Consider the following 22,779-nt stretch of genomic DNA (forward strand, 5'->3'; position numbering starts at 1 on the left):
CCCTGGGGGTGTTTAAGGAAAGGTTGGACGTGGTGCTTAGGGACAGGGTTTAGTGGGTGATAGTGGTGGTAGGGGGATGGTTGGACGAGATGATGTTGGAGGTCTTTTCCAACCTTAATAATTCTATTATTCTATTCTATGATTCTATGGCTTAATGTGACCTTCACTAAACCCATTTTGGTGTTTTAAATGACTTTGATGGCAGGACCTTTGAAAACATCTAAGGCTAATCCTCTATGTAAAGTACAATTTCTCTGTGTTTTCTGTATGAAGTTCATTTTGGTTATGCTTGCATGTAAATCTGATGCTGACAAGCACGGAAATCTGGAGATTGCAGCTGTCCTATACTCTTCAGAATGCCTACTGGCAGTGTATTTCAGCTGACTGACATCTATTTGCCATCGATGACACATTGAAATGCATAATAAATAAGCGAATATGTTCAAAAAGGAAAAAGGACAAAGAATATCTGCAATCATCTAGAGTGGTTAAAATAGTATTACATCAATATTCATTTTAAATTATTCTTCTAACAGTCCAGTCTGCGGAAGACTAAACATTTCTGCTGGTGAACGAGCAGACCTTTGAAGTCTGTTTCTCTTCTATGAGGTGCTCCTTGAACTTACTATTATGATTTAATGGCAACTAAATCAGCAACATTGGCAATAAAGTGTGATTTATAGCTAAATCACGAGTCCTTCTGATTTACTGTCTTCCTTCATAATTCTGATTAAACCCTGCCAAGTCTATCCAGGCTGAATTCGTAGGTAGAGGACCTTGCTGGACTTTAAAGAGTCTGCACAGAGTATCCCAGTGATCCAGTCTGCACTGTGGCTAAAGCTGAGAGGTGAACAGCATGAAGTAGCTTGGAAATACTACATAGATACCTTGGAGCATTTGTTCACAGAGCTCCTGCATGATTTCTTACTTCATTCTGTCCTTTGCCTTCTTGTTACATGTTGTCCACCTACAGCAGTGTAGAAATGTTTTTGTGTTTGTTTGATTTTTAACAGGAGCCCAGGAGTTGATATTCTGTAAAACGTGTGAGATAAGGGGAGAAAGATATCAGCAACAGGCTGACATCTCTGCTGTCATTAGTAATTAAACATTAATGGAAAAGTCTTGCAGAAGCTACCATTCTATCATACAGAAGAGCCTAGAGATGCCAGAGTTCGCCTTGCTGGACTGCACTGGGTAGATATATTCTGACAATTTGATTCCTCAGCTGCCCAGGGTGATAAAACGGTCCTGTAAGGAATAGGCAGAACTCTGTAATTTGTGCCAAATCCTAGCTGTTACTGAACAAAAAGAGGAAGATGGAGAAAGGAGCATGCTCCTGTTATCTAGGCAGTATACATGTGATGCTATGGAGAAATACTTGGGGACAAATACCAGTTATCAGCTGCAGATTTTGAAATCCATTCTTAATCTCCCTATGTGACCTTTTGGCCTTCACAAAAAAAAACTTGTGCAAAAGTTAACATATGATATGACACTCTTACTATGTTTATGTAATATAGGCCTAATTGTTTATTAAATTATTTGAAATTAAATTTCAAAATGTTTCTATTGCAACTGGCTTTAGTAGATTTCAGAGAAGTGTTTCATTCGTGTCTCGCATTCCCTTCCCTGAAGAGCTGATATTTATTACAGTAATTTGAGCATTCAGTTCAGGAGCATTTCAAAAAGTCACTCATTCAGCCAGACAAAAGGAGTTGAAATGGGTTCCCAGTTCTCACAGTGAAGGAGTTTTATATTGAGGTAGTTTTTACATTTTTACACGTTTAATCACTTTGCTAATCTATTCCCCAAGGCTAAGTACAAACAAAATCATTAAATATTCACAATCACTACAATCACAAACGTAACTACAATTTAACAAAGACCACATTTTTCCAAGATGGCAGCTGTCTTCCTTGCAAAGGATTGCAGAGGATGGTGAACATGTTGTGAGAAACAAGTAGGGAAGTTCTTCTAAGTGAGTTTCCAAGCATCAACGGACAATGCTATATTACAGCCTTTTACAATCCCTTCACAATTTTGCTTCAAAAATGCAGACAACACAGAGAAAGGAAGCACACTGGATACAAACTACACTGAGAAAAAAATTCAGTAATCATTCCCTGTCTTCGTTCACTTATCCAACGAAGCATAATACCGGTCAAGAAGTGCCTCAAACAGATATAGGAGTGCGCGTGTGTGACTGAAATATTCGAAAACACAGTTACAATAGGATGACGTTTGTTAATAACGTATAAGCTGTAACATTGTATAAGCTGTGTTTGACTATTTGTGATACCAAATGTGAATGAGGCAGAGGTGAGTGAGAATTAGGACTGTGATGTTTTGTTAATATGTTTATAAACTATGACCTTGACTTTCAAGTAATAATTTGTCGAAACTCTCAGAGTCTGCCACACCCTTCAGGCCGCATTCTTTGCCTCTCTCAGAGTCTCTGCACATGACCTGATATTGACTTGACTTTAGTCTTCAAAAGTGCTTATTTGGAAGAGTTCAAAATGTAGCCACAAGTCACAGTCAAGGTGTAATGACTGGCAATCCTGCTCGGTAAGGTATACATTTATTTTTTCATATATTTAACTCAACATTATAGCATTTTGCACCAATTAAAGGCAAAATGGAAGCAAAACAGTGTGAGAAGGTTGGTTTTACAACAGCATGAGATGAACACACTGTGACTTTAACAGAAGAAACTTCATTGTATGCATCCCCTCCGTGACATGTGACTTGATAAAGAGAATGAGCTAATGACTACCTTGAGAGAGTAACTATTGGATGCAAATTTATTTTAATATTTGCCTATAACACTGAATAAATTATGCATACAGTCCTAACAAAGATAAAAGCATTTTGCTAGTGGGAGACGGAGAACATGGGCATGCAGCTGGGTCCAAAGGCAGATCCCATTTTGAAATTTCAACATTATGTAACAATAAGTTCATTAACATTTTTCAGGAACATTTTTTGTTGTTGTTTGAAAAAAAAGGTAAATAAGGAACTGTAAATGCTAAAATGCTACACTGAGCATCCGTGTTCCTAATATGTTTTCCTGGGTATGTGACACCTGAGATAGTAGAGACCGTTGGTTTATGTTATAAAGATCTTGTCTCCCTACACACAACGTAGGATAGAGAAACTAGGGCAGGTGGAAAAACCAGCCCTTTGACCAGTCTCACACTCCATTGTAAGAGTGTTCACTCATAGCCAGAGACAGCCTTCTTCAGAGCCAATTGCCAGCATCACGCTGGTACTTCTGCTGGTCATTCTTGCCTGTGCATCACAATCCTTTATGAAGCAGGGAAGTATTCCTTTAGCTCTATTCACAAATACTAAGGCTCCGTTCACAAATATGAAGGACATTTAGCTCAAGGCACAGCCCGTAGTCCAAATCTCCAAAGGTTAAAAGGTCACATTAACCAATGAAAACCATATTTTTGGATGTAGAAGCAAAAGTGACTGGTTTTCACAGACTGTGTGTAGTCAGAGTAGCCATCAGCTGAATCTCCAGCTTAGCGGTCAAACAGTCCCTTCAGAATCTTCCTGTGGGAAGATTTACGGGCCCATTTGAGTATTAATTTCCATACCTACCTGACATGTGTAGGGCTAGCTTGCATCCAGCACCCTAAAGTCTTTCCAAAGCAGATACACTTTGGGACATGATAAAAAGTATGCCTCCTTACCAGTGTGGATCCTCCAGGCAGTGTGCTTGTTCCTGTGTAGCCCTCACCAGAAAACAAGTGTATTTGATCCTGATCCTAGACCCGGTACATGCTAGATGCCTGGGTTACCTGGGCGCAATGACATCTGGACTGTCATGAGCTCAGTAACTTTTATAACATTGCAAATAGCAGGCAGGAAAAGAAGGAAACATGCAGCCCATAAAAGATCGCAGGTGGCAGTCCTGACTTCTCCAAAGAGAATGATGCATTATAAAGTTTAGTCTATCTTGTCTCTTAGGAAAACACAGGACTATTCACCAGAAATAAAGACTCACTGTAACAGGCAGGATCTGCTACATGTCATGCAATTCTCTTCTGAATTCTTTAATACAGCCAAAGTAAATAAATGGATGAAGAACACAAACTACCTTCTGATAAGGAAATGATAGGAATGTACATGACAAGAGCAAGTCCTGCCCCTGGGAAGGAACAACCGCACGTATCAGTACAGGCTGGGGGATGAACTGCTTGGAGAGGAGCTCTGCAGAGAAGGACCTGGGGGTCCTGGTGGACGACAGGTTGGCCATGAGCCAGCGTGCCCTGGTGGCCAAGAAGGCCAACGGGATCCTGGCAGGCATTAAAAGGAGCGTGGCCAGCAGGTCAAGGGAGGTGATCCTCCCCCTCCACTCTGCCCTGGTCAGGCCTCACCTGGAGTCCTGTGTCCAGTTCTGGGCTCCCCGGCACAACAAAGACAGGGATCTCCTGGAAAGAGGCCAGCGGAGGGCCACAAAGATGGTACGGGGCCTGGAGCATGTCCCCTGTGAGGAGAGGCTGAGAGACCTGGGGCTGTTCAGCCTGGAGAAAAGAAGACTGAGGGGGGATCTTATCAATGTTTATAAATACCTGAAGTGTGGCAGACAGAGGGATTCGGCCAACCTCTTTTCAGTGGTCTGCGGGGACAGGACAAGGGGCAATGGCCACAAAATGGAGCCCAGGAAGTTCCACCCCAACACGCGAAAGAACTTCTTCCCGGTGAGGGTGACGGAGCGCTGGGACAGGCTGCCCAGGGAGGTTGTGGGCAGTTTATCACAATGCAGTTTATCACCACCTGCTGACCAATGCCTAGCTTGTCACCAAGTAGCAGCTGCCTCCTTCACCCTAGCCAATTCCCCTAGTTTTATTGTATATCATGAAGTCATAAGGCATGGAATATCCCTTTGGCCAGTTTAGGGTCAGCTTTCCTGGCTCTGTCCCCTTCAAGCTTCTTGTGCACCCCCAGCATCCCTGCTGGCAGGGCAGTATGAGGATCTGAAAAGTCCTTGGCTTAGTGTAAGCGCTGCTCTACAACAACTAAAACATTGGTTTGTTATCAGCATTATTCTCATCCTAAATCCAAACCACAGCACCATCCCAGCTACTAGGAAGAAAATTAACTCTATCCTAGCTGAAACCAGGACTGTATGTCAAGACAATACTACACACAAGCCATTATACACTAGGCCATTATCAGGCTGCGGCACTTCTGTTGAAGGCACGGCTACAAGAGATTCAAGGTCTGAGAGTCACTTGGAGAATGTATACAAAGGTCCCTAGTCCAGTCCTCTAGCCCAGTGCGAACACAGATATTATCAGCCAGGCTATCTTGGTTCTATTCTTTTTGCCAATGAGGAGTCTTCATTGCAAAATGCAGAACCTGTCCTCTCAGCTCAGCTGATGCGCTGAGACTTCGTGATTTGTCAGGTTAATTTTAACAGATAATGAGAAGTCACCTTTCTATATCCAAAAACGTTACTTTAGGATTCAGAAGTCAGGGAATCCCAAAGGCTCCAATTTCAAGACAGCAGAAAGACTCTTAGAAGATTCTCTCCTCAGCATTAGCTCTTGGATTTATTATCAGTATTAGTATTAGTAGTATTTTGTCCTGGAGTAGTCAGTAGTCAAGTAGGCCCCATTCCTGGAGGTGTTCAAGGTCAGGTTGTATGGGGCCTTGGCCAGCCTGATCTAGTGGATGGTATCCCTGCCTATGGTTGGGGAGTTGGAACTAGATGGTCTTTAAGTTCCCTTCCAACCCAACCCATTCTTTGATTCTATGATAATTGTATAACTTTACAGCATTGACATTCCTCTGAGAACCTGCTGGCTAAATTGACTTAACAATTAATATTAAGAAGGAATAATTTAAAAACTCTGAAGTAGTCTTATGTTACTATGATCCATATAAAGAACACAAATGGAATAGCAAATTGTTTTAACTTCAGGACAATGTTAACAACATATCTTACTCTAGTGGAGATCCAGACATGAAAGACCTTATACAAGAGATGAGGAAGTAGGCAGAGTACCAAAGAAGAAAAATAAAAATAAAAATAAATAAAAATAAAAACACCAAAATACCCCACAAAATTGTCACGAGCTTTTATTCCATGTACAGTAGCATATAAACATGGGCAGACCCTTTCTTCACAATATTGCCACCAAAAACACAAACACTACACAACAAAACAAAATGACAAAAACATAAATCCCGTCAAGTCAATGTTTTTCTTTCAAAGTGATGCCAACATTGCAGTTTGGACTTCCTGTCTCCTAAATAGAGCTTAACGAACAGGAAAATCCATTGAAAGAAGGGAACTTCTATACAACTATGAGGAAAAGGTTACTAGCTACAGTGTTTGTCCACCTCTATTCCATAAATTGGCAATAAAGTATTAGTACAAGTAACAGATGGAGAATTTTCTGGGTGTGAAAGTGTAGCTAAACACTTATAACTTGTCCCCAATTTGCATGCTACAGTTCTGTTACAAACATACACATACCACATGCAGACCTACAGGCACTTATCCAATCAATTGGATAGTATGTGCTGGAAAAGATTATAAACCTTGGCCGCTAGGTGTATGTGTGTAGGGGAAGGCAGATCACAGGTAGATTTAGATATTAAAAGGGCTAGAGAAGACTACTCAGTTTGACCCATCATGTTCCAATCCAGATAAAATAGTGGAAGCCAAAACAATGAACCCAGGAAATTTTCACTCCAGTCAAGCGTGACACAGCTCATGTAGACAGAGGCACAGCTCAGGGAGAGCAGTCAGCTCAAGAAAGGGCACCACTCAGTGTGAGCCGATGGTTCCTCAGCATCTCAGATAAGGCTTTGTCTTCTTGTTGCCAAAACTGCCCTGTTGGTATTACCTGATCTAACTACTTCAAGATTCCCCCTAGCATGTCTACGTGAGACAATAGTTTCAGTTTGACTACAGTGGAGATGGAGACTAAATATTGATTTTTGAGGGTATGTGATCTTGCAACACAAATGCACAAACTTGGCACATCTTCTTCAGATTGCTTCATCCTTTTTCAAAAGCAACCAGAGCAGGCAGCATTGGCACAGATTTCACACAAATCAGCGTCTCTGACAGCCATGCCTGTTAGAGAGAAAAGAGAGTGTTTCAGTGGGATAGCAAAGCAATACGTTGGAGAGCAGAGCCACACATCAAGTGGCTGAGAGATTCCTTTCTGTTGCTGTTCCATGAGTTTCGATGTCACTGAAGTTATTGTTGGCATAAGACAAAAATAGTTCTTGAGAAAATCTTGCTTAAAAAATGAGATCAAACTTGAAATCACCGGGAGAACAAGCAGGACATCTTGTGGGAGGCTGGTGAGGATGCTGCCTTTTTCCTCTAAAGTGGCTTGTAGAATCACAGCTTTAGTTATATTGGTAGCATTTCTTCCTAAGGTTTCCACTGTATTGGACAGTAAGTTAATAAAACATAATAAAATTATTTAAATTTTTTAAAAAAATGTAGCAGCTGGCTCAAGAATCACTACGTATGCCTTGGAGACACAAAATGCTGAAGACTAATTCACCTCGTCTACATCTGACACCTCTTTTAGGGTACCCAGAAATACACAGCTACTTGGAAGAAACTTTTGTGTTTTTTGTGTTTACAACAGCGTGATCTGCACAGACTACAATTAAGCACCATAGGAGTTTTCTGATGGGGATGGCTCTCAGTTTTGTATCCTTGCAGAAGGGGTAATCAAAAAGCAGCATGGACTTCCAGCTGCTTTAGAAGTGACACAACAGTAATTACGTTTCTTTGGCTGCTACAATTTCAATGTTTGAGGTTGAAAAATGTGATTAAAAAAAGGAAATCATGCAATACGAACTACATACTCAGCCTCTCGAAAATCATGGGTGCATCTTCTCTTTTACACACAGCTCGGAACTCCTCAGGAAGATCTTTTTCTTTGCATGGAGAAGAGGCAGTCTTTGAAGCCACCATGCGAGGGTTAATGCTTCTGTTCTCATCCATGAGCTCCTTTAGCTTCTTCACAGATTCAAGGGAGAATTTCAAGTTGCCATCCTATGTAGGCAGAATCAGAAAAAAAAAAAAAAAAAAAAAGAACAAAAAAAAGGCATCAGGGAGTCAGTCCTTAGGCAAATGTATTCCATTTCAACTGAAGTCTGCTAAACTGTCAGCTCTCTCCACAAACCTATACTATAGGGAAAAGGGAATGTTGGAACAAAGCTTAAAGAAATTTGGTGCTCAGTGAAGGTAAAGGGATCAGCTCTTCAATACATACACCCTGCAGAGCAGCAGTGAGACCTGGCTGGCTCGTCAGGGTTTTTGTTAAGCATCTCAGTGGATGGAGGCACAATTAATGCATTTCTCACTCTTGTGAGAGAGACCCACAAAAGCTAAGGTAGAAAGATATGGACTGAGAAACATCAGCCTAGAAAAGAAATGATTGGGTAATATGTCATAGAGATTTACAAAATGATGAGCTGAATGCATGCGAATGGGGATTTATTTTGTTCACTCTTTCTTCTAATACATTAGTAGAGAACTTCAGGTCTTGGCTGTCATGTGGCATGCTCAAAACAGAGAAAATTCCTTCACATTTAACATTGTTAAGAGCTGAACCTCCTCATCGCAAGATACTGTGGCAAGTTTCCATGAACTTAAAACTCGTCCATACAATTTATGGAACACGACTTACTGAGAAAAACAAAACGCATCACTTCTGACTCAAAGATCATGCCAAAGCTTTGGGAGGCTCAAAGGGTAAGTATTGCTATTCAATAAAGAAGTATTACTCCATGTTTTAGATTGTTTGATCTTGTGCATCTGTTAACAACCATTCCCTCACAGTTTCAAGAGAATCTCACTGTTGAGGTAATAAACTTAAATTGAACATGTTGCAATTGTTAAGTGCATAACATCCGTATAAGTACGAAGAGAATCACAGTCTGGTCTAAAAGAGGAATATGCATTTTCAAATTGTTATTTAGCATTTGCTTTATTCATGTTTAATGAACAAGAAACAATCAGAAATATGATCAAGTGACACCTACATGTTCAAAGAAATGAAGTTAATTGAGCCTGCGATGGCATAAGATCAAATATTGTTGTTTGCTTCATAGTCTCATTAGCTTGATGTTCAGTTGTGTGAGAGTGGTTTTTTTGGGGGGGAGGGAGGGGTGTCAGTTAAAGAATAATAATAAAAAAACCAACCAAGGACATGCATTTATTTAACAAGTTAAACTCTTTTCTACTTCCAATTAATTTATGATTTTTCTCAGAATAGTTTATCAGACTGGTTGCCTGTGTGAAGTTAACTATGTAAAACATAGCTCTAAATTCAGCTACCGGATGCAGACTCTAAAAGCACAAAACAGAGAACAAAAAAGGAAGGATTTCCATGAGAACAGTTCCAGGGAAAGCAGAAAGGGACGAAGTGAGCTTTATTCGATCCTTTCACACAGGATTTATCCTACTTATTATCACTGCTTAGTAAGAATGAACATTTATGAGAGATAGACTTATGAGATACATTTATGTCCTGTTGACAAAATAAAACAAACAAAAACGTCAACGCCGTCTCAGAAAAGTGTATCAGAGAGAGCTCAGTCTGAGCAGCATCTTCTCTCCAAGGTAACAGTGCATGCTGTTCTGTTGAACTAGAAGATTTTATCACAGAAATAGTCTAAGCCAGCGCTTTAGTTTGTTTTTTTAAGTTTTCTTGAATTTTTCTGGTTTTATTCCACAATTAGCTAGCCATCCTCTTCCAATTTTTATCATAGTAATTCAAGAGCTGTGCAAGAAACTGTCCAGGTAGTCGTATTCAGCCTTTAAAAGCACTTCACAAAGTCCAATAAACTTTGCTTGTGGCTTGCAAACATTTTGTTAAATCAATGCTTCCTGTGACATACTATGGGAAAGGGAAGAGAAGTCTTGGAAAGGTTTTCAGAAAACAAGTACATAACCAACTTTGTGCACTGAGTTAGTCAGACGTTAGGGAAATTAAGTAGTCCAACTGAAAAGAGTGCAACACACATGCACAGAACACTGAACATATATATTCATGTCTTATATGAGGCAGACAAAATATAAATGTAGTGATTAATGAGACAAGCATTTGAATTACAAAGAGGAGCTACACCTTCAGAGCTGAACTTCCTACATTTTTACCTCAACCAGAAACTGCTATTCTCATTTGGTTATTTTCTACAGTTCCAAGTGGAAATTTGATTTATTTCTTTTCATTAAGTTGGAGACTATTTTTTTCACTCCTTCAAAACCTACTGTGCACACATAAAGAGAATCAACTATTGTTTAAATAATACCAGCCCTTTTGTTACTCCAAGAATGTCATTTACAATGCGACCAAACTGGAATCTCCCAAACTGTTTCTAGGGATGAGTGCAGATAGATCTAACGTACTCCCATGAACAGACAAGAGTGATGATACCTACCTACCTACTTCTATGTGGCATGTAGTATCGATCACGGGTGCAGTGTGTTTTAGAGTATTTTGTATTAGCCTCCTCTAACAGTTTATCTATCCATTACTATTCCTCCAAGCCTGCAGGTCATTTTCATAAAGAACTACCTGCCTACAAGCAGGCAAGACAAAACACTTTCTCCCCAGTTCATGCAACTTCACAACATACGGGGTTATCTGCAAAAGAAAACTCCGGGAATACCCAGACAGGAATTTCAGAGCAGTGATATGGCTGGTGAAGCATGAGGCTAGAAATACCTGAAACATTTTACAGACAGAAAAACTGAGCAACAGGGACAAGATGTCAGACAACAAGCCAGAGAAAAGAAAAAATTCAGCTCTATTAATTTAGTTCAGCATTCCTGTTGTAGCCACAACTCTTCATAATATCAATATATCACTGAACTTGCAAGACTAAGCAAAAAAAAAAAAAAAAAAAGCAGAAAACTCACCTGGACATAGACTCCCTGGGAGCTGTGCACCAGTGAAAGGAGTATAAGGACCGTAAAGGAAAGAAAGCCTTTCATAGCACCTGCGAAGGGTAGCCTCTCCTAACCTGAATATATTTTGTTTTCTCTTGCTTTAGTATTTCACTGTCCTTCCTTTGCGTCTCTCAGATTTGCTCTAGTTGTCAGAGCTCTATCTCCCGAGTGCAAAAAAAATAAGCTTTATAAAGCCTTTGCACAGCACTGGCTTGGTAATCCATTAACCTAAACTCTTACAGGCATACAATAAACCTTCAGTGGACTACCAGTTATCTACTCCTTGGCAGAGCAGGACAGTCACACCCAGGCAAATACTGGTGTTTATGACTCTCTCCCACTTTCAGAAACTGGCCAAGACAGGCAGGAAAATCATTGCGGCCTACGGCACATAAATAGGAAAGTCTGGTCTTAGCTCTAACACAGCAACCAAAACTAAGTCTCCATATGGGGAATGTATGGGGCAAGATGATCTTGGAGGTCTTTTCCAACCTTAATGATTCTATGATTCAATGACTGGGAAGCAGGCAAATTAATAAACAATTAAAGAAATGGATCTCTTGCACTGATTAGCGGCCAGTCAGTTCTGAATTGATTGCTGAGCACGCAGTTCTTCTGGAGACTCCAATACTGAGAGGGGATCAATGCTCTGGAGCACATGAACACAGGGTGTGCCTGAGTATCAGCCGATATACAGTGTCATCACCGAATTAAGACACGCACATTACAGGGATTGTCATTAAAGATAAAGGCTTCAGTGCAACAAATCTATTTCTCTGTGGCTTTCAATCTTATCCAGAAACATGGAAATAGTACATGGATATTTATTTTCTCTTATTCTCTAATAAGCAGACCTGGACTACTAATGAGAGCTTCTCAGTCCCCTTGGGCCCTCGTTTTACAGGTTTCTGGGGTGCCCTCCTAGTGTCTCTCCCAATCTTTCCTTTAGGCTCCCTTTGGTTACAGGCAGGCCGCTATAAGGTCTCCCCAGAGCCTTCTCTTCTCCATGCCAAACAACCTCGATACTCTCTGTGGATATTGAGCAGTTTGGCTAGAGCACTTGTTGGTGAAGAGTGAGGCAAAAAAGTTGTTGAGTGCCTCAGCCTTCTCCGTCCCAGCTGTAGACAGGCCTCCCATTTCACTCATCATGGAGGGTACAGTCTCTTTTATCTTCCTTTGTTGTCCTATGTAGTTAAAGAAACCCTTCTTTTTATTTTTTACATCTCTAGCCAAATTCACCTGCAGCTGTGTCTCAGCTTTCCTAATCCCCTCTCTGCTCTTCTGGGCCATGTCTCTTTAATATTATCAGGGGAACATCCCTGCCTATTCATTTCGGTTTTGTGTTTCAGCTTGGCTAAGAGCTCTTGACTTGGCCAAGCTAGTCTCCTGCCTCCCCTGTCCAACTTCTTGCATGTCAGAATCGAGAGCTCTTGTACCTTAAGAAAAACGTCATTAAATATCTCCCAGCTATCATTTGCTCTTTTATCTCTGAGGGCAGTTTCCCAAAGGATCCCACACACTCAAGCCCTAAACAGCCAAATATTTACCTTTCTGGGTTTTATGGTCTTGACTATACTTTTTACCTGTCCTGTACTACCTGTTCTGTACTACTATGATCACTGCAGCCCAGGCTACCTCCAAGCTTGACCTCTCCAATATTCTCCTGCACTAGTGAGCTACAGGTACTTTGATGCCTTTTCTCTAGCTGAGATGCCGGTATGGTTACACTGCCCTGCAGTAAGTTATGAACCTTTTGATGGGAATGGGACATAAAGCCAGGAGCCAAGTAACGGTGCGATGTGTTTTGCTACCACATCGTACATCTTAATAGAAATAGGAAATAGAAACCTAGGTGCCATGCCAGGCATGAAGCCGTTGTCCCTGGTGGTGCCTGTGTGCAGGCAGGCTGGGCTCTGCTCTGTGCAGTCGAGAAACACCTAACGCGGGGTTCAGTAGGCCACGGGAAGTGGCAGTAATGCAAGCAGTGCTCTGGATAAGGAGGTGCAGCAAAGAAGGCTGGCTTGTGAAGGATCCTGGCATGGTGGTGCTCCCTGTGCAGAGGTTCACCCATGGACCAGTGTCCTTGGTGTCAGGGTTAGGCCTTTTTACAGTCACTTCCTTCCTTGAAGATGGGAATAGCATTTGCTTTTTTCCAGTCATCGGGGATTTCCCCATCATTGTGGATGTCAAGTTTGCTTAGCTGATCTCTGATCCGATCCTCTTTGACCAAGAGAAAGTCCTCCTTTCTCTGAACTTCCTCTCTTGTCTCTTGGGTCTGAGATTCCTGAGGGCTGATCTTAGCAGTAAACACTGAAGCAAAAAAGGCATTCAGTAGCTCTGCATCCTCCACATCCTTTGTCACCAGGGCACCTGCCCCATTCAGCAGCAGGCTGACATTTTCCCCAGTCTTCCTTTTCCTACTGATGTATTTGAAGCCTTTCTTGTTGCCCTTGACATCCCTTGCCAGATCCAATTCCATCTGGGCCTTGGCCTTCCTTATCACATCCCTGCATACTCTGGCAGTGTCCCTATATTCCTCCCAAGTGGCCTGTCCCTTTTTCCACACGCTGTAAACTTCCTTCTGTCTGAGCTTCGCCAGGAGCTCCCCGCTGGCCCATGCAGGTCCCCTGCCCCCTTTGCTTGCCTTCTTGCTCATAGGGATGCACCGATCTTGAGCTTGGAGGAAGTGATTCTTGAATACTGACCAGCTGTTTTCGACCCCCCTTCCTTCTAGGGCATGTGTATGAATAGAAATGCTTCAGATGTCTTTCATTAAACTCAGCCCCTTGTGGGGCAGACCGAAGGGCCTCACTACCATGCAGTTCCTCAAAAATTGGCATGCAGTCCCATAGCTTACCACCAGTGGGCCTGCTTTTGTCCCTTTCCCCCTTCAAATCCAGTATAAAGGCCTGCCAGTCAGCCTGACTGGAGCCATGTATTGATCAGCTCGGTTTGCCCTCGGCTGCCTCAAAGGGGCCATGGTGTCCCAACAGGTGAGAGGGCAAATACTGCTCTAAAGAATTTCCTGCCCAGGGCACAGCACTCTCAACCCCACAAACCCCACAGCTTGCAGGGTTACAACCAGTGCCAAAGTTTTCTTCCCAAGTGTTTTCTCAGGCTGATCCGCTCTGTGGACAGAGGACGTGTCTGGTACGGCTGGCCAAATGCTGCTGCACAGTCCCAGGTGCTGGGTTACTCACAGCCCAGCACTTCGTGGGCATCACTGACCCATGGCAGAGTGGGTCACGAGCACAGACATCGGTGGAAGAGCACCCGGCAGGCTCTGCTGACAAATAGGTTGGCTTCTAAAGAGAAAAAAGAAGTACATTGAGGAATGGGCAAGGTGACCCAGGCTTAGAAGATGTCTGAAGCATGATTAACTGAGGAACTGCTAATCACAAAGACCATTATATTGGCATATTGAGTATGTGTGATCAGGATTCCACCCACACCCACATTCGTAACATCATCAGTGGGTTCTGTGCACTGAGGTCCTGATTTTTGAATCCCTTGGAGGGATAACTCCAGCATGCACACGTCTCTCAGGTTCTGAGTTCCAGAAAATGCCATGTCTCCAGGGGGTCTAAGCCATTTCTGTGTGATGCTCTACCAAACTTCGGCGAGTCTAGTAATTCCACGGAAACACCGGAGCTGGAAATTATGGGATAACCTCTCAGGTTGGGGAGGGTACTTTCTACTCCCTGCTCTTCGGGAGCTTAGATCTATTTATACTTGCACTGTCAAACAAGTTGTCTTACGGAACGTTTACCTGCAGAACAAGTGCAGATTTGGTCTCACTTTTCATGAAACTGGCTGACTTTTTGGAATTCTTCTGGCCTCAGTGAAAACTGGCAGCAGCTCAGACATAAACGACAATCTCATTTAGAGCTTTAGTAGAGTGTAAATGTGTTTATGGAGTTGGCTCTAAATAATATTTTCGTGTTAAACTCTTTTATGATCAGGAACAACTTACAGGTCTCTATTGTGCTTCCTCCATAGTTCTTTATCTTATTTATTTTTTTTCTAAAGACTGATCACTTTTAAAATCTGATTGTTTTATATTAAAAAAAAAATGTCAAGGGCCTATGGCTAGGCTTAGCAAGCCATAATTAATACATAACTGAGAGCCCTGCCACAAGCCCTCCGAAAACTGAGAGACAGGGAGCCAAGAACCACATGAAGTTAAGAGCACGTGGCTGACATTTGCATGTAGTCTTCCAGAATGCGTGTCTGGCTCTAAACTACTTCAGGAGAGATGCCCTGAGCTTTCCCTGGTGTAGGATGGGTGCAATTTGCGAGAAGCCGTGGTGCTCAACGCACCCCTAATGCTGCCAGACGAGCACGCCGCCGCACGCCGCCAGGCTCCCGGAGCAGATTGCCGGCACAGGGAGGCAGGGCAGGCTCCAGGCAGGATGCAACGTGTCCTCCACCACGGAGATGGTGTCCAAGACAAAGGGCTCTGAGCCCAGCTAAAGCCCTGGCACACCAGTGGCGTGCTGTAGTATTATGGCTGAGCACAGCCACAGTGGGGTCTTTTAACATCATGGCTGTGCACAGAGTCAGAGTAGGGTGTTGTAGCACCATGGCCAGGCACTGAATCGCCACAGGGCCTTGTAACATCAGTGCTCAAAAGAAAGTCACAACGGGGCCTTGTGACTGCATGGCACAGCACAGAATCACAGTAGGTAACATCATAGTGCTGCACGGTGTCACAGAAGGACCTTGTGGCATCAAGGCTGGGCAAAGAGTCATAGAGGATGATTAAAAAATCATAGCCTGACACCATGTAAAAGCTGGGCTTTGTGACCTCAGTTCCCAGCACAAATTCACAGTGGGATTTTGTAAAATCATGGAATGGCAAAGAGTCACAGCCTTTAGATATGACGCCATGGCATAGAGTTGCATGACAGTGTTGTAATATCATGGCCGAGGACAACGTCACAGTGGGTCGCTGTAACATCATGATCATACACAAAGTAGAGTATTGTAACATCATGGCCCAGCAGAAAGTCACAAAAGGGCCTTGAGACCTCACAGCGGGTTCTTGTAACATCACGGCCCATCACAGCAGGGCCTTGTAACGTCACGTCCTGGCACAGCGTCACAGCAGGGCCTTGTGACCTCCCAGAACAGCACAGAATTGAGCGTTGTAACATCACAAACCAGTACTCTGCCACACGAGGGGCTTTGTGACCTCGTACCCTGTCACAGAGTCTCAGTGTGGTGTTTGGTGGCAGAGGGCAGAGTGGCAGTGGGGCCTTGTAACATCACGGCCCAGTACAGCATCACAGGGTGGTGCTGTGACACCACGACAAGGCGTAGAGTCACAGAGGGGCTTCGTAACATCAGTGCCTGCCACAGAGTGACAGGAGGCCCAGCAAAGTGTCACAGGGGGGTACTTACTGTAACATCATGTCCCTGAACAGCGTCACAGCACGGCTTTGTCGTATCACGACCTGACACAGCCACAGTGGGGCGTTGTACCACCACGGATCTGCAGAGGGTTGGCGCAGGGCCTTGTGAAGTAGCCACAGCTTCACAGTGGGGCTGTGTAACGCTGTGAGCCAGAGGAGTCAAAGCAGAGCCTTTGGACATCGTGTCCTGGAAGAGAGTACGAGAATGGTGTTGTAATATCATGGCCCAGCATAGTGTCACTGCAGGGCCTCGTGGCTTCGTGGCCCAGCACAGAGTCACGGTGCGGCATTGTATCGTCACGGCTTTGCAAAGTGTCAGGGCAGAGCCTTCCGGCCTCATGGCCGAGCACAAAATCACTGTGGGGCATTGTAATATCACGGCCAAGGACCAAGTCACAGTGCAGATGTGTAACATCAGGGCCATGCACAGAGTCACAGTGTGGTATTGTAACGTCATGGCCCAGCACAGCCTCACAGCAGGGCCTTTTGACATCACAACACAGCAAAGAGTCCCAGTGGAGCTTAGAAACATCAGTGCCTGGCACAGGGGCACAGGAGGGCCGTGTAATTTCACAGACCAGCACAGAGCCACAGTTGGGCGTTGTAACGTCATGGCTCATCTTTCTCTACTCAGCCGTGGTGAGGCCACACCTGGAGCATTGTGCCCAGTTCTGGGCTCCCCAGCACAAGAGGGACTCATTCAAAACCCTCCTGGACACGTCCCTGTATGACCTGATCTAGGCGTTCCTAAGGATTTGACTAGATGATCTTTCAAAGTCCCTTCCAATCCCTAACATCCTGAGATTCTGTGATTCCCAGGGACCCTTCCTCTTACCTACTGGTCTCTGGAGGCCTCTCAGGGCTCTCTAGTGCACTCCAGGGCACACTGGAGGCCTCCAGTGGCCCTCCACTCCTCTCTAGATCCTCCTCATTTCCACCAGGGCTACACAGTGCCCTCTAGCTCCCTCTGGAAGCCTCCCAGTGACACCGTGTCCTCTAGGATGCTCTAGAGGCCTCCCAGTGCAGCCTCCAGTCCTGTGTCAGATGCTCCAGCTTTGGATTGGCAGAGACCCTGGGGGAGCCATGGGCTGAGCATGGGCTGTAATCACAAACAGAGGTGAACCCCGCTTTGTGTCTCCCCTGTCCCTTGCTCAGAGATGGTTTCCAGGCCAGAATCACCCATTCATCTCCTAGGAAAAGCAAGACAAACTTGTTGGAAAGGGGATTAGAAAAGGAGATCTTGGTAAAGAGACATTTCTGTTCCTTCCCTGCATGTCTTCTGAATGAGGAGAAGGGACGGAGAAGCCAGCGGGTCATGCGGGGTCCTCTGACTTTTTGCCTCCCGCCTGCCAAAGGGCAAGCTGCCCAGGGTTCACCCAGGGTTGCCCCTGCAAAGACTGAGCCCAAAAAACACCAGAGTGGAGGGGCAAGACCCCTGGCTGTCTGAGCGAGAGTGCAGCCCTTTTTTTCCTTGGCATCCCTCCCTGGCTGCGGATGGCTAGAAAACCGGCCAGCAAGTCCTTTGCATGCCTCTGGCTGCTTTCTGAGAGGGCAACTGTGAGCTACTAAATGCAGGTTTTGTTGCTATTTATCTGGCTGTGCAAAATTCAGCTCTTATCAGCCGACACAGGGGATGGAACCTCGTGCTCGGCGTTGCCTGCTGGGCTTAGCTGCAGATTGCTGTCGACCTGCAAAGAGAGCGTGGGGGGCTCCCACGTTAGCAGCAGCAGCGGCCAAGGGGAGGCAGAGCGCGGTGCTGGCAGAGAGGGAAACTCTGCCTGCCACTTCCTGGAGTTTAGACCAGATCCCTGTTTCCACTAGGATTTTGTTTCATTTCATTTCATTTCATCTCCTCCTCTCCCCTCCAGCCCCACCTCCTCCGAATCAGCATTTCTGCATCCTTCTCTGTGCACACCAGAGCAGCAGGTAAAAGTCTGGCTGGCACCTGCACGCACACACGCTCACACACACACCCACCTGCGCACCGGACACACCTCTGCCGGGGGATGGACACCTCTGGGCGGCTTCCCACACTCCTGCGTGTGGCATCTTCCTCTCCATGGGCGATCTTGGCTGGGAGCATCCCCGTACCCGCCTGAGGGCTGCTCTGCCTCTCCTTGCTGCCTCCCGCCGCAGCAGCAGAGCTCGGGCACGGAGGAGCTCAGCGGGGCCCTACAGCCCCAGGGGACAGAGCTCTGCGGGTGGGCAAGCACAGCTGGGAGGCAAGAGCTGAGCGTCGGGGGTCCAAAGCGTCCAGAGCATCCCGTGGTCCTCCTTATCCCCCGGTCCAGAGCATCCGGAGCATCACAGAGCGTCCTGACACCCAGAGCACCCTACGCATCTCCAGCATCCCAGCATCCGGAGCATCCCCAGCACCCAGCAGCGCTGCCCGGGGACCTCCCAGCGCAGGGGGATTTGCAGGGATGAGGAAACGCCTGGCTGTGAGTAACGGGGAGGGGAACCTTGCTGCTGCTGGTCAGCTCCTGGGAATGTCTCTCTGCCCTGATTACCGGTGAAAAGAGAGAGTGGGGGAAGAGAGGGAGAGGAGGAGAGCAGAAAGGAGGGCAGAGAGAGAGAGAGGTGGCACTTCTTGCCCTGGGGCTGGCTCCAGCAATGATCACCTAGCGCAGGTGACAGCTGGAGGAAGTCCCCAGAGCTGCAGAGCCGGCTCTGCTGCCCAGCTCCTCATGGAGGGTGATCTGGGGTCCCCCAACGCCAGCGTGCTGGGGGAGCGCTCGCTGCTGGTGGGCAGCAGCTGGCTGGCTGCCTTCCTTTGCTTCATCATCCTGCTGACCACGGCGGGGAACTTCCTCCTCATCCTCCTCATCGTCACCCAGCGCTCCCTCCGCAACACCTCCAACTACTTCCTGGTGTCCCTCTTCATGTCCGACCTGATGGTGGGGCTGGTGGTCATGCCCCCGGCCATGCTCAACCAGCTCTACGGGCGCTGGGTGCTGCGGGGTGACTTCTGCTCGCTCTGGTACGCCTTTGACGTCATGTGCTGCAGCGCCTCCATCCTCAACCTCTGCATCATCAGCTTGGACCGCTACCTGCTCATCATCTCCCCCCTCAAATACAAGCTGCGGATGACCTCCTGCAGGGCCCTCTGGCTCATCCTGGCCGCCTGGACCTTGGCTGCGCTGGCCTCCTTCCTGCCTATCAAGATGGGCTGGCACAAGCTGGAGTTTGAGGTCCGGTCCCCGAATATCACCTCCCGGGGGGATGAGGACCAGTGCCGGCTAGTGGTCAGCTTGCCCTACGCCCTGGTGGCCTCCTGCCTGACTTTCTTCCTGCCCTCCGCTGCCATCTCCTTCACCTACTGCCGCATCCTCCTGGCAGCCCGCAAGCAAGCCGTGCAGGTGGCTTCCCTCACCTCCAACGTGGCCACCGCCACCACCGACGAGGTGATGGCACAGGTAAGGGAGCGAAACGGTCCCGGTGTCCCCTCCAGGAGGACAGCAGGCAGGGCAGGCAAACACTTCACGCGACCTGGGCTTCCCAAATGCAGCCCGGGAGCTCCTCTTACCCGTCCAGCAAACCCCCAGATGTGTGCCAGGGCTAAGACTGAGGGCTTTGCTCAGCTTTCCTCCACCCCAGCCTTGCTGTGGGGTCCCCCAGAAGGAGCAATTACCCCCAAAACTGCCGGGAGGCTCCTTGCAGCTCGAGTCTGGGTACGTGGGGGCTTCGCCAGCCCCCAGCCCAGCCCGGTGCCCTGTCCCCTTGTGCCACTGCCACGTCTCGGCCCCAAGATGCAAGTGGGAATGGGGTTTGCGCGTTCGAGCCACGTGCTCAGGGCACTTGCGGTGGGACAGGAGCAGGGAGGCCTCATCCTGCTCTCGCAGCTCGCAAACAGCCAAGGCTGTTGCTGCCGGCCACCAGCACCATCTCTCGTGCTCCCAGGAAGCAAAACTTTGCACAGGCAGGTGCCGGAAAGAAAGTAAATAAACGCACAGCTGGTGCAGGGAGCACAGCCAGGCACCTTCCAAAGCTTGCCGAGAGGAATTAGCCCCTGAATTCCCAGCACAGGGACATGGATGGCCTCAGGGCTGGAGCCAGGGAGGGGATTTGGCAACTGGAGGGAAACATCCACCTCCACAGTGGGATGGCAGCAGCTCTGTGGTGTCTTTGGAGGTGCCGGTGTCTTGTCCCAGCAACGGTGAGCTTTTAAGCAGCTCAGGAGCACGGGAACAGCAGGAGTATGAGCAGAGAAATAAAACAAGATAAAGGCGAAAATGTTCTGTGGTGCAAAATAGAAGCAGTTTTGTCTCCCTCTTGACTAGCATCATCCCAGAGGGGTTTAATCTTACCTGACTTTGGGCTCGTAACTCTTGGCCATGGTGAGCGTGAGACATAGGGGGGAGAAGTTTAAGTAAAAGCAAATACAGAATTCTGAAGGGCACCTTATTTTGAACATCCAGCTTCTGTTTTTGTTACCTGGCCTACAATAGGAACTGCAAAGTACCTCCTTACTCGAGACTCCTGGCTGAACCAGGCTGTGTGTTTTTATAATCAAAATGTGGCTGCACTTGGGGTTGCTTCTCTTTCTCCAGGAGCAGGTAATTGCTACTAAATCTAACAGCTTTAATTCCTTGTAATAGGTTTATTGACCCCATATCCCACAGGGAAAATACAAAGTTAATTGCCTTCAAATACCTTGATTTAGTTTGTTCTCTCTCTTTTAAGAAAGGAGCCAGAACTCTGACCCAGCCAGCCCTCCTGCACATGATGAGATGTACTAGACTTTCAAAAGGAAAATGAGAATCAAAGGACAAGCAGCCGGTATCATTAAAATGTTTATTTTTTTTCCCCTGGATGCCAGGTTTTTGGACTCTACAACCCAAACCCGCTTTGGACTTTGGCAGCCTCCAAGCGTTTTAAACAGATTTTTGGTTCTCTTTTCGGGCAGGAAGCTGAGTAGCAATAGGGCCTCACCTAATCACGGCAGAGAGCTGAGATAATAATTTTAGATGGCAAGAACAGGAAAAGGAACGGGTTACTTCTGGCGTTTGTAAGCTGAAACGTTTGACTTCCTGCTTTTAAAATGTAATTAGTTTGCTGCTCTAATCAGCAGCTGGAGATGCCTCTTCAGGGCATGCTTTATCCTCACCAAAACACTGCCTGAGATGGGTTCTTCTGTACAAGAAGCATCTCAATGATAAAGTCCCTATTTTACAGGGAAAAATAAAATAAAAACCTCTCAATATTGAGGGTTTCTATTGCCTCCTCTACCCGCTTTACGGTTCAAGGACTGTGGCGTGGGCCATCCTCCTGCCCCCGTGACAAGGGAAGTAATAGCCCTTTTTGTTTTTGTTTTTGCAGGCTTTTGCAGCACCAAATGCCACTTCCCTTGGGCAGGAGGCTGGCGCCAGTGCCAGCAGCTCCAGCCTGGGGCGAAGCAGTCACTCACCGCCCGTGTCCCGCTGCAGGTTCCCCGCGCCCCCAGCCAGCCCCCAGCCGGCAGCGAGAGCAGGAGGTTCGCCAGCAAGCACAGCAAGAAGGCGCTGAAAGCGAGTCTGACGCTGGGCATCCTCTTGGGCATGTTCTTTGTGGCCTGGCTCCCCTTCTTCATTACCAACGTGACACAGGTAAGCACACGTTTTGTTGGTTTTTTAACCAGGAAGAGCTGTTTTTCAAAAGCATTTCACAGCCGGGCTCGAGGCTCGGATGCCTGCAGGTCTCGCCAGAAAGCGAAGGGGAGAAAAACCCTTCAAAAGCAAGGAAAAATGCTGGCGTACCTGGGAAGTGCTCAGGGTCCGGGAGACGCCGCTAATTCTTGCCGTGTCTCCCCGCCAGGCAGTGTGCGAGTGCATCCCAGCCGGCTTCTTCGATGTGCTCACCTGGCTGGGGTACTGCAACAGCACCGTGAACCCCATCATCTACCCGCTCTTCATGAGGGACTTCAAGAGAGCCATGGGCAAATACCTGCCCTGCTGCCGGCGCTCGGGGCAGCCCCGGCCCAGCGCCATCTCCCTCTCCATGAGGAACTCCAACAGCGGGCCCCGCGTGGCCACGTCCCTCAAGAACGTCCTCACCTTGCAGGCCGACACCGACTCCGTCGACTCCGGGGCACCGGTGGACGAACACAGCCTGCCGCCGCCGGCCGCCGACGCTGCCCAGGCTCTCCTGGCCCCCGGCGTCCGCTTGGTCAATATTTTTGACACGGAGCCCCGCGAAGAGGAGCTGCAGCACCGGCAGCTCGGCACGCCGGTGGCCTAAGAGGCCGTCCATGGGGCTGCAGATGGGGGAGGCGCGGTTTCAGAGCCCGGTGTCCCAGGCAGGATTGCCCCGGCACGACGCAAACCCTCCGCGAGGGCAACCGCAAGGCGTTTCCCTGCCCGCACTGAGCTCCTCGATACCCTCTTCAATGAAACTCGCATCTCCTTGGGGCTGTTGCTGACCACTTCTGCGGGTAGGTTT

The 22,779-nt window shown here is 46.8% G+C and overlaps 2 protein-coding genes and 1 long non-coding RNA gene across 3 annotated transcripts; 1 reads left to right on the top strand and 2 right to left on the bottom strand.

Moving 5' to 3' along the window:
- Positions 1-6,071: 6,071 nt before the first annotated feature.
- LOC106040152 (guanylin-like) lies at positions 6,072-11,076 on the bottom strand. Its single transcript, XM_048067293.2, has 3 exons — positions 10,919-11,076; positions 7,855-8,044; positions 6,072-7,102 (listed from the first exon to the last, which is right to left on the bottom strand). Exons 1-3 carry the CDS (start codon positions 10,991-10,993, stop codon positions 7,035-7,037), a joined length of 333 nt encoding a protein of 110 aa, XP_047923250.2. The 5' UTR covers positions 10,994-11,076; the 3' UTR covers positions 6,072-7,034.
- An 814-nt stretch (positions 11,077-11,890) lies between these two features.
- On the bottom strand, positions 11,891-18,897 carry LOC136786886 (uncharacterized). Its single transcript, XR_010826435.1, has 3 exons — positions 17,198-18,897; positions 16,352-16,549; positions 11,891-14,253 (listed from the first exon to the last, which is right to left on the bottom strand). It is a non-coding gene; the product is annotated as an uncharacterized lncRNA (long non-coding RNA).
- A 152-nt stretch (positions 18,898-19,049) lies between these two features.
- On the top strand, positions 19,050-22,578 carry HTR6 (5-hydroxytryptamine receptor 6). Its single transcript, XM_013187798.3, has 3 exons — positions 19,050-19,778; positions 21,789-21,947; positions 22,156-22,578. Exons 1-3 carry the CDS (start codon positions 19,050-19,052, stop codon positions 22,576-22,578), a joined length of 1,311 nt encoding a protein of 436 aa, XP_013043252.3.
- Positions 22,579-22,779: the final 201 nt, after the last annotated feature.

This window comes from Anser cygnoides, chromosome 23 (assembly GCF_040182565.1).
Source record: "Anser cygnoides isolate HZ-2024a breed goose chromosome 23, Taihu_goose_T2T_genome, whole genome shotgun sequence".
NCBI lineage: Eukaryota > Metazoa > Chordata > Aves > Anseriformes > Anatidae > Anser > Anser cygnoides.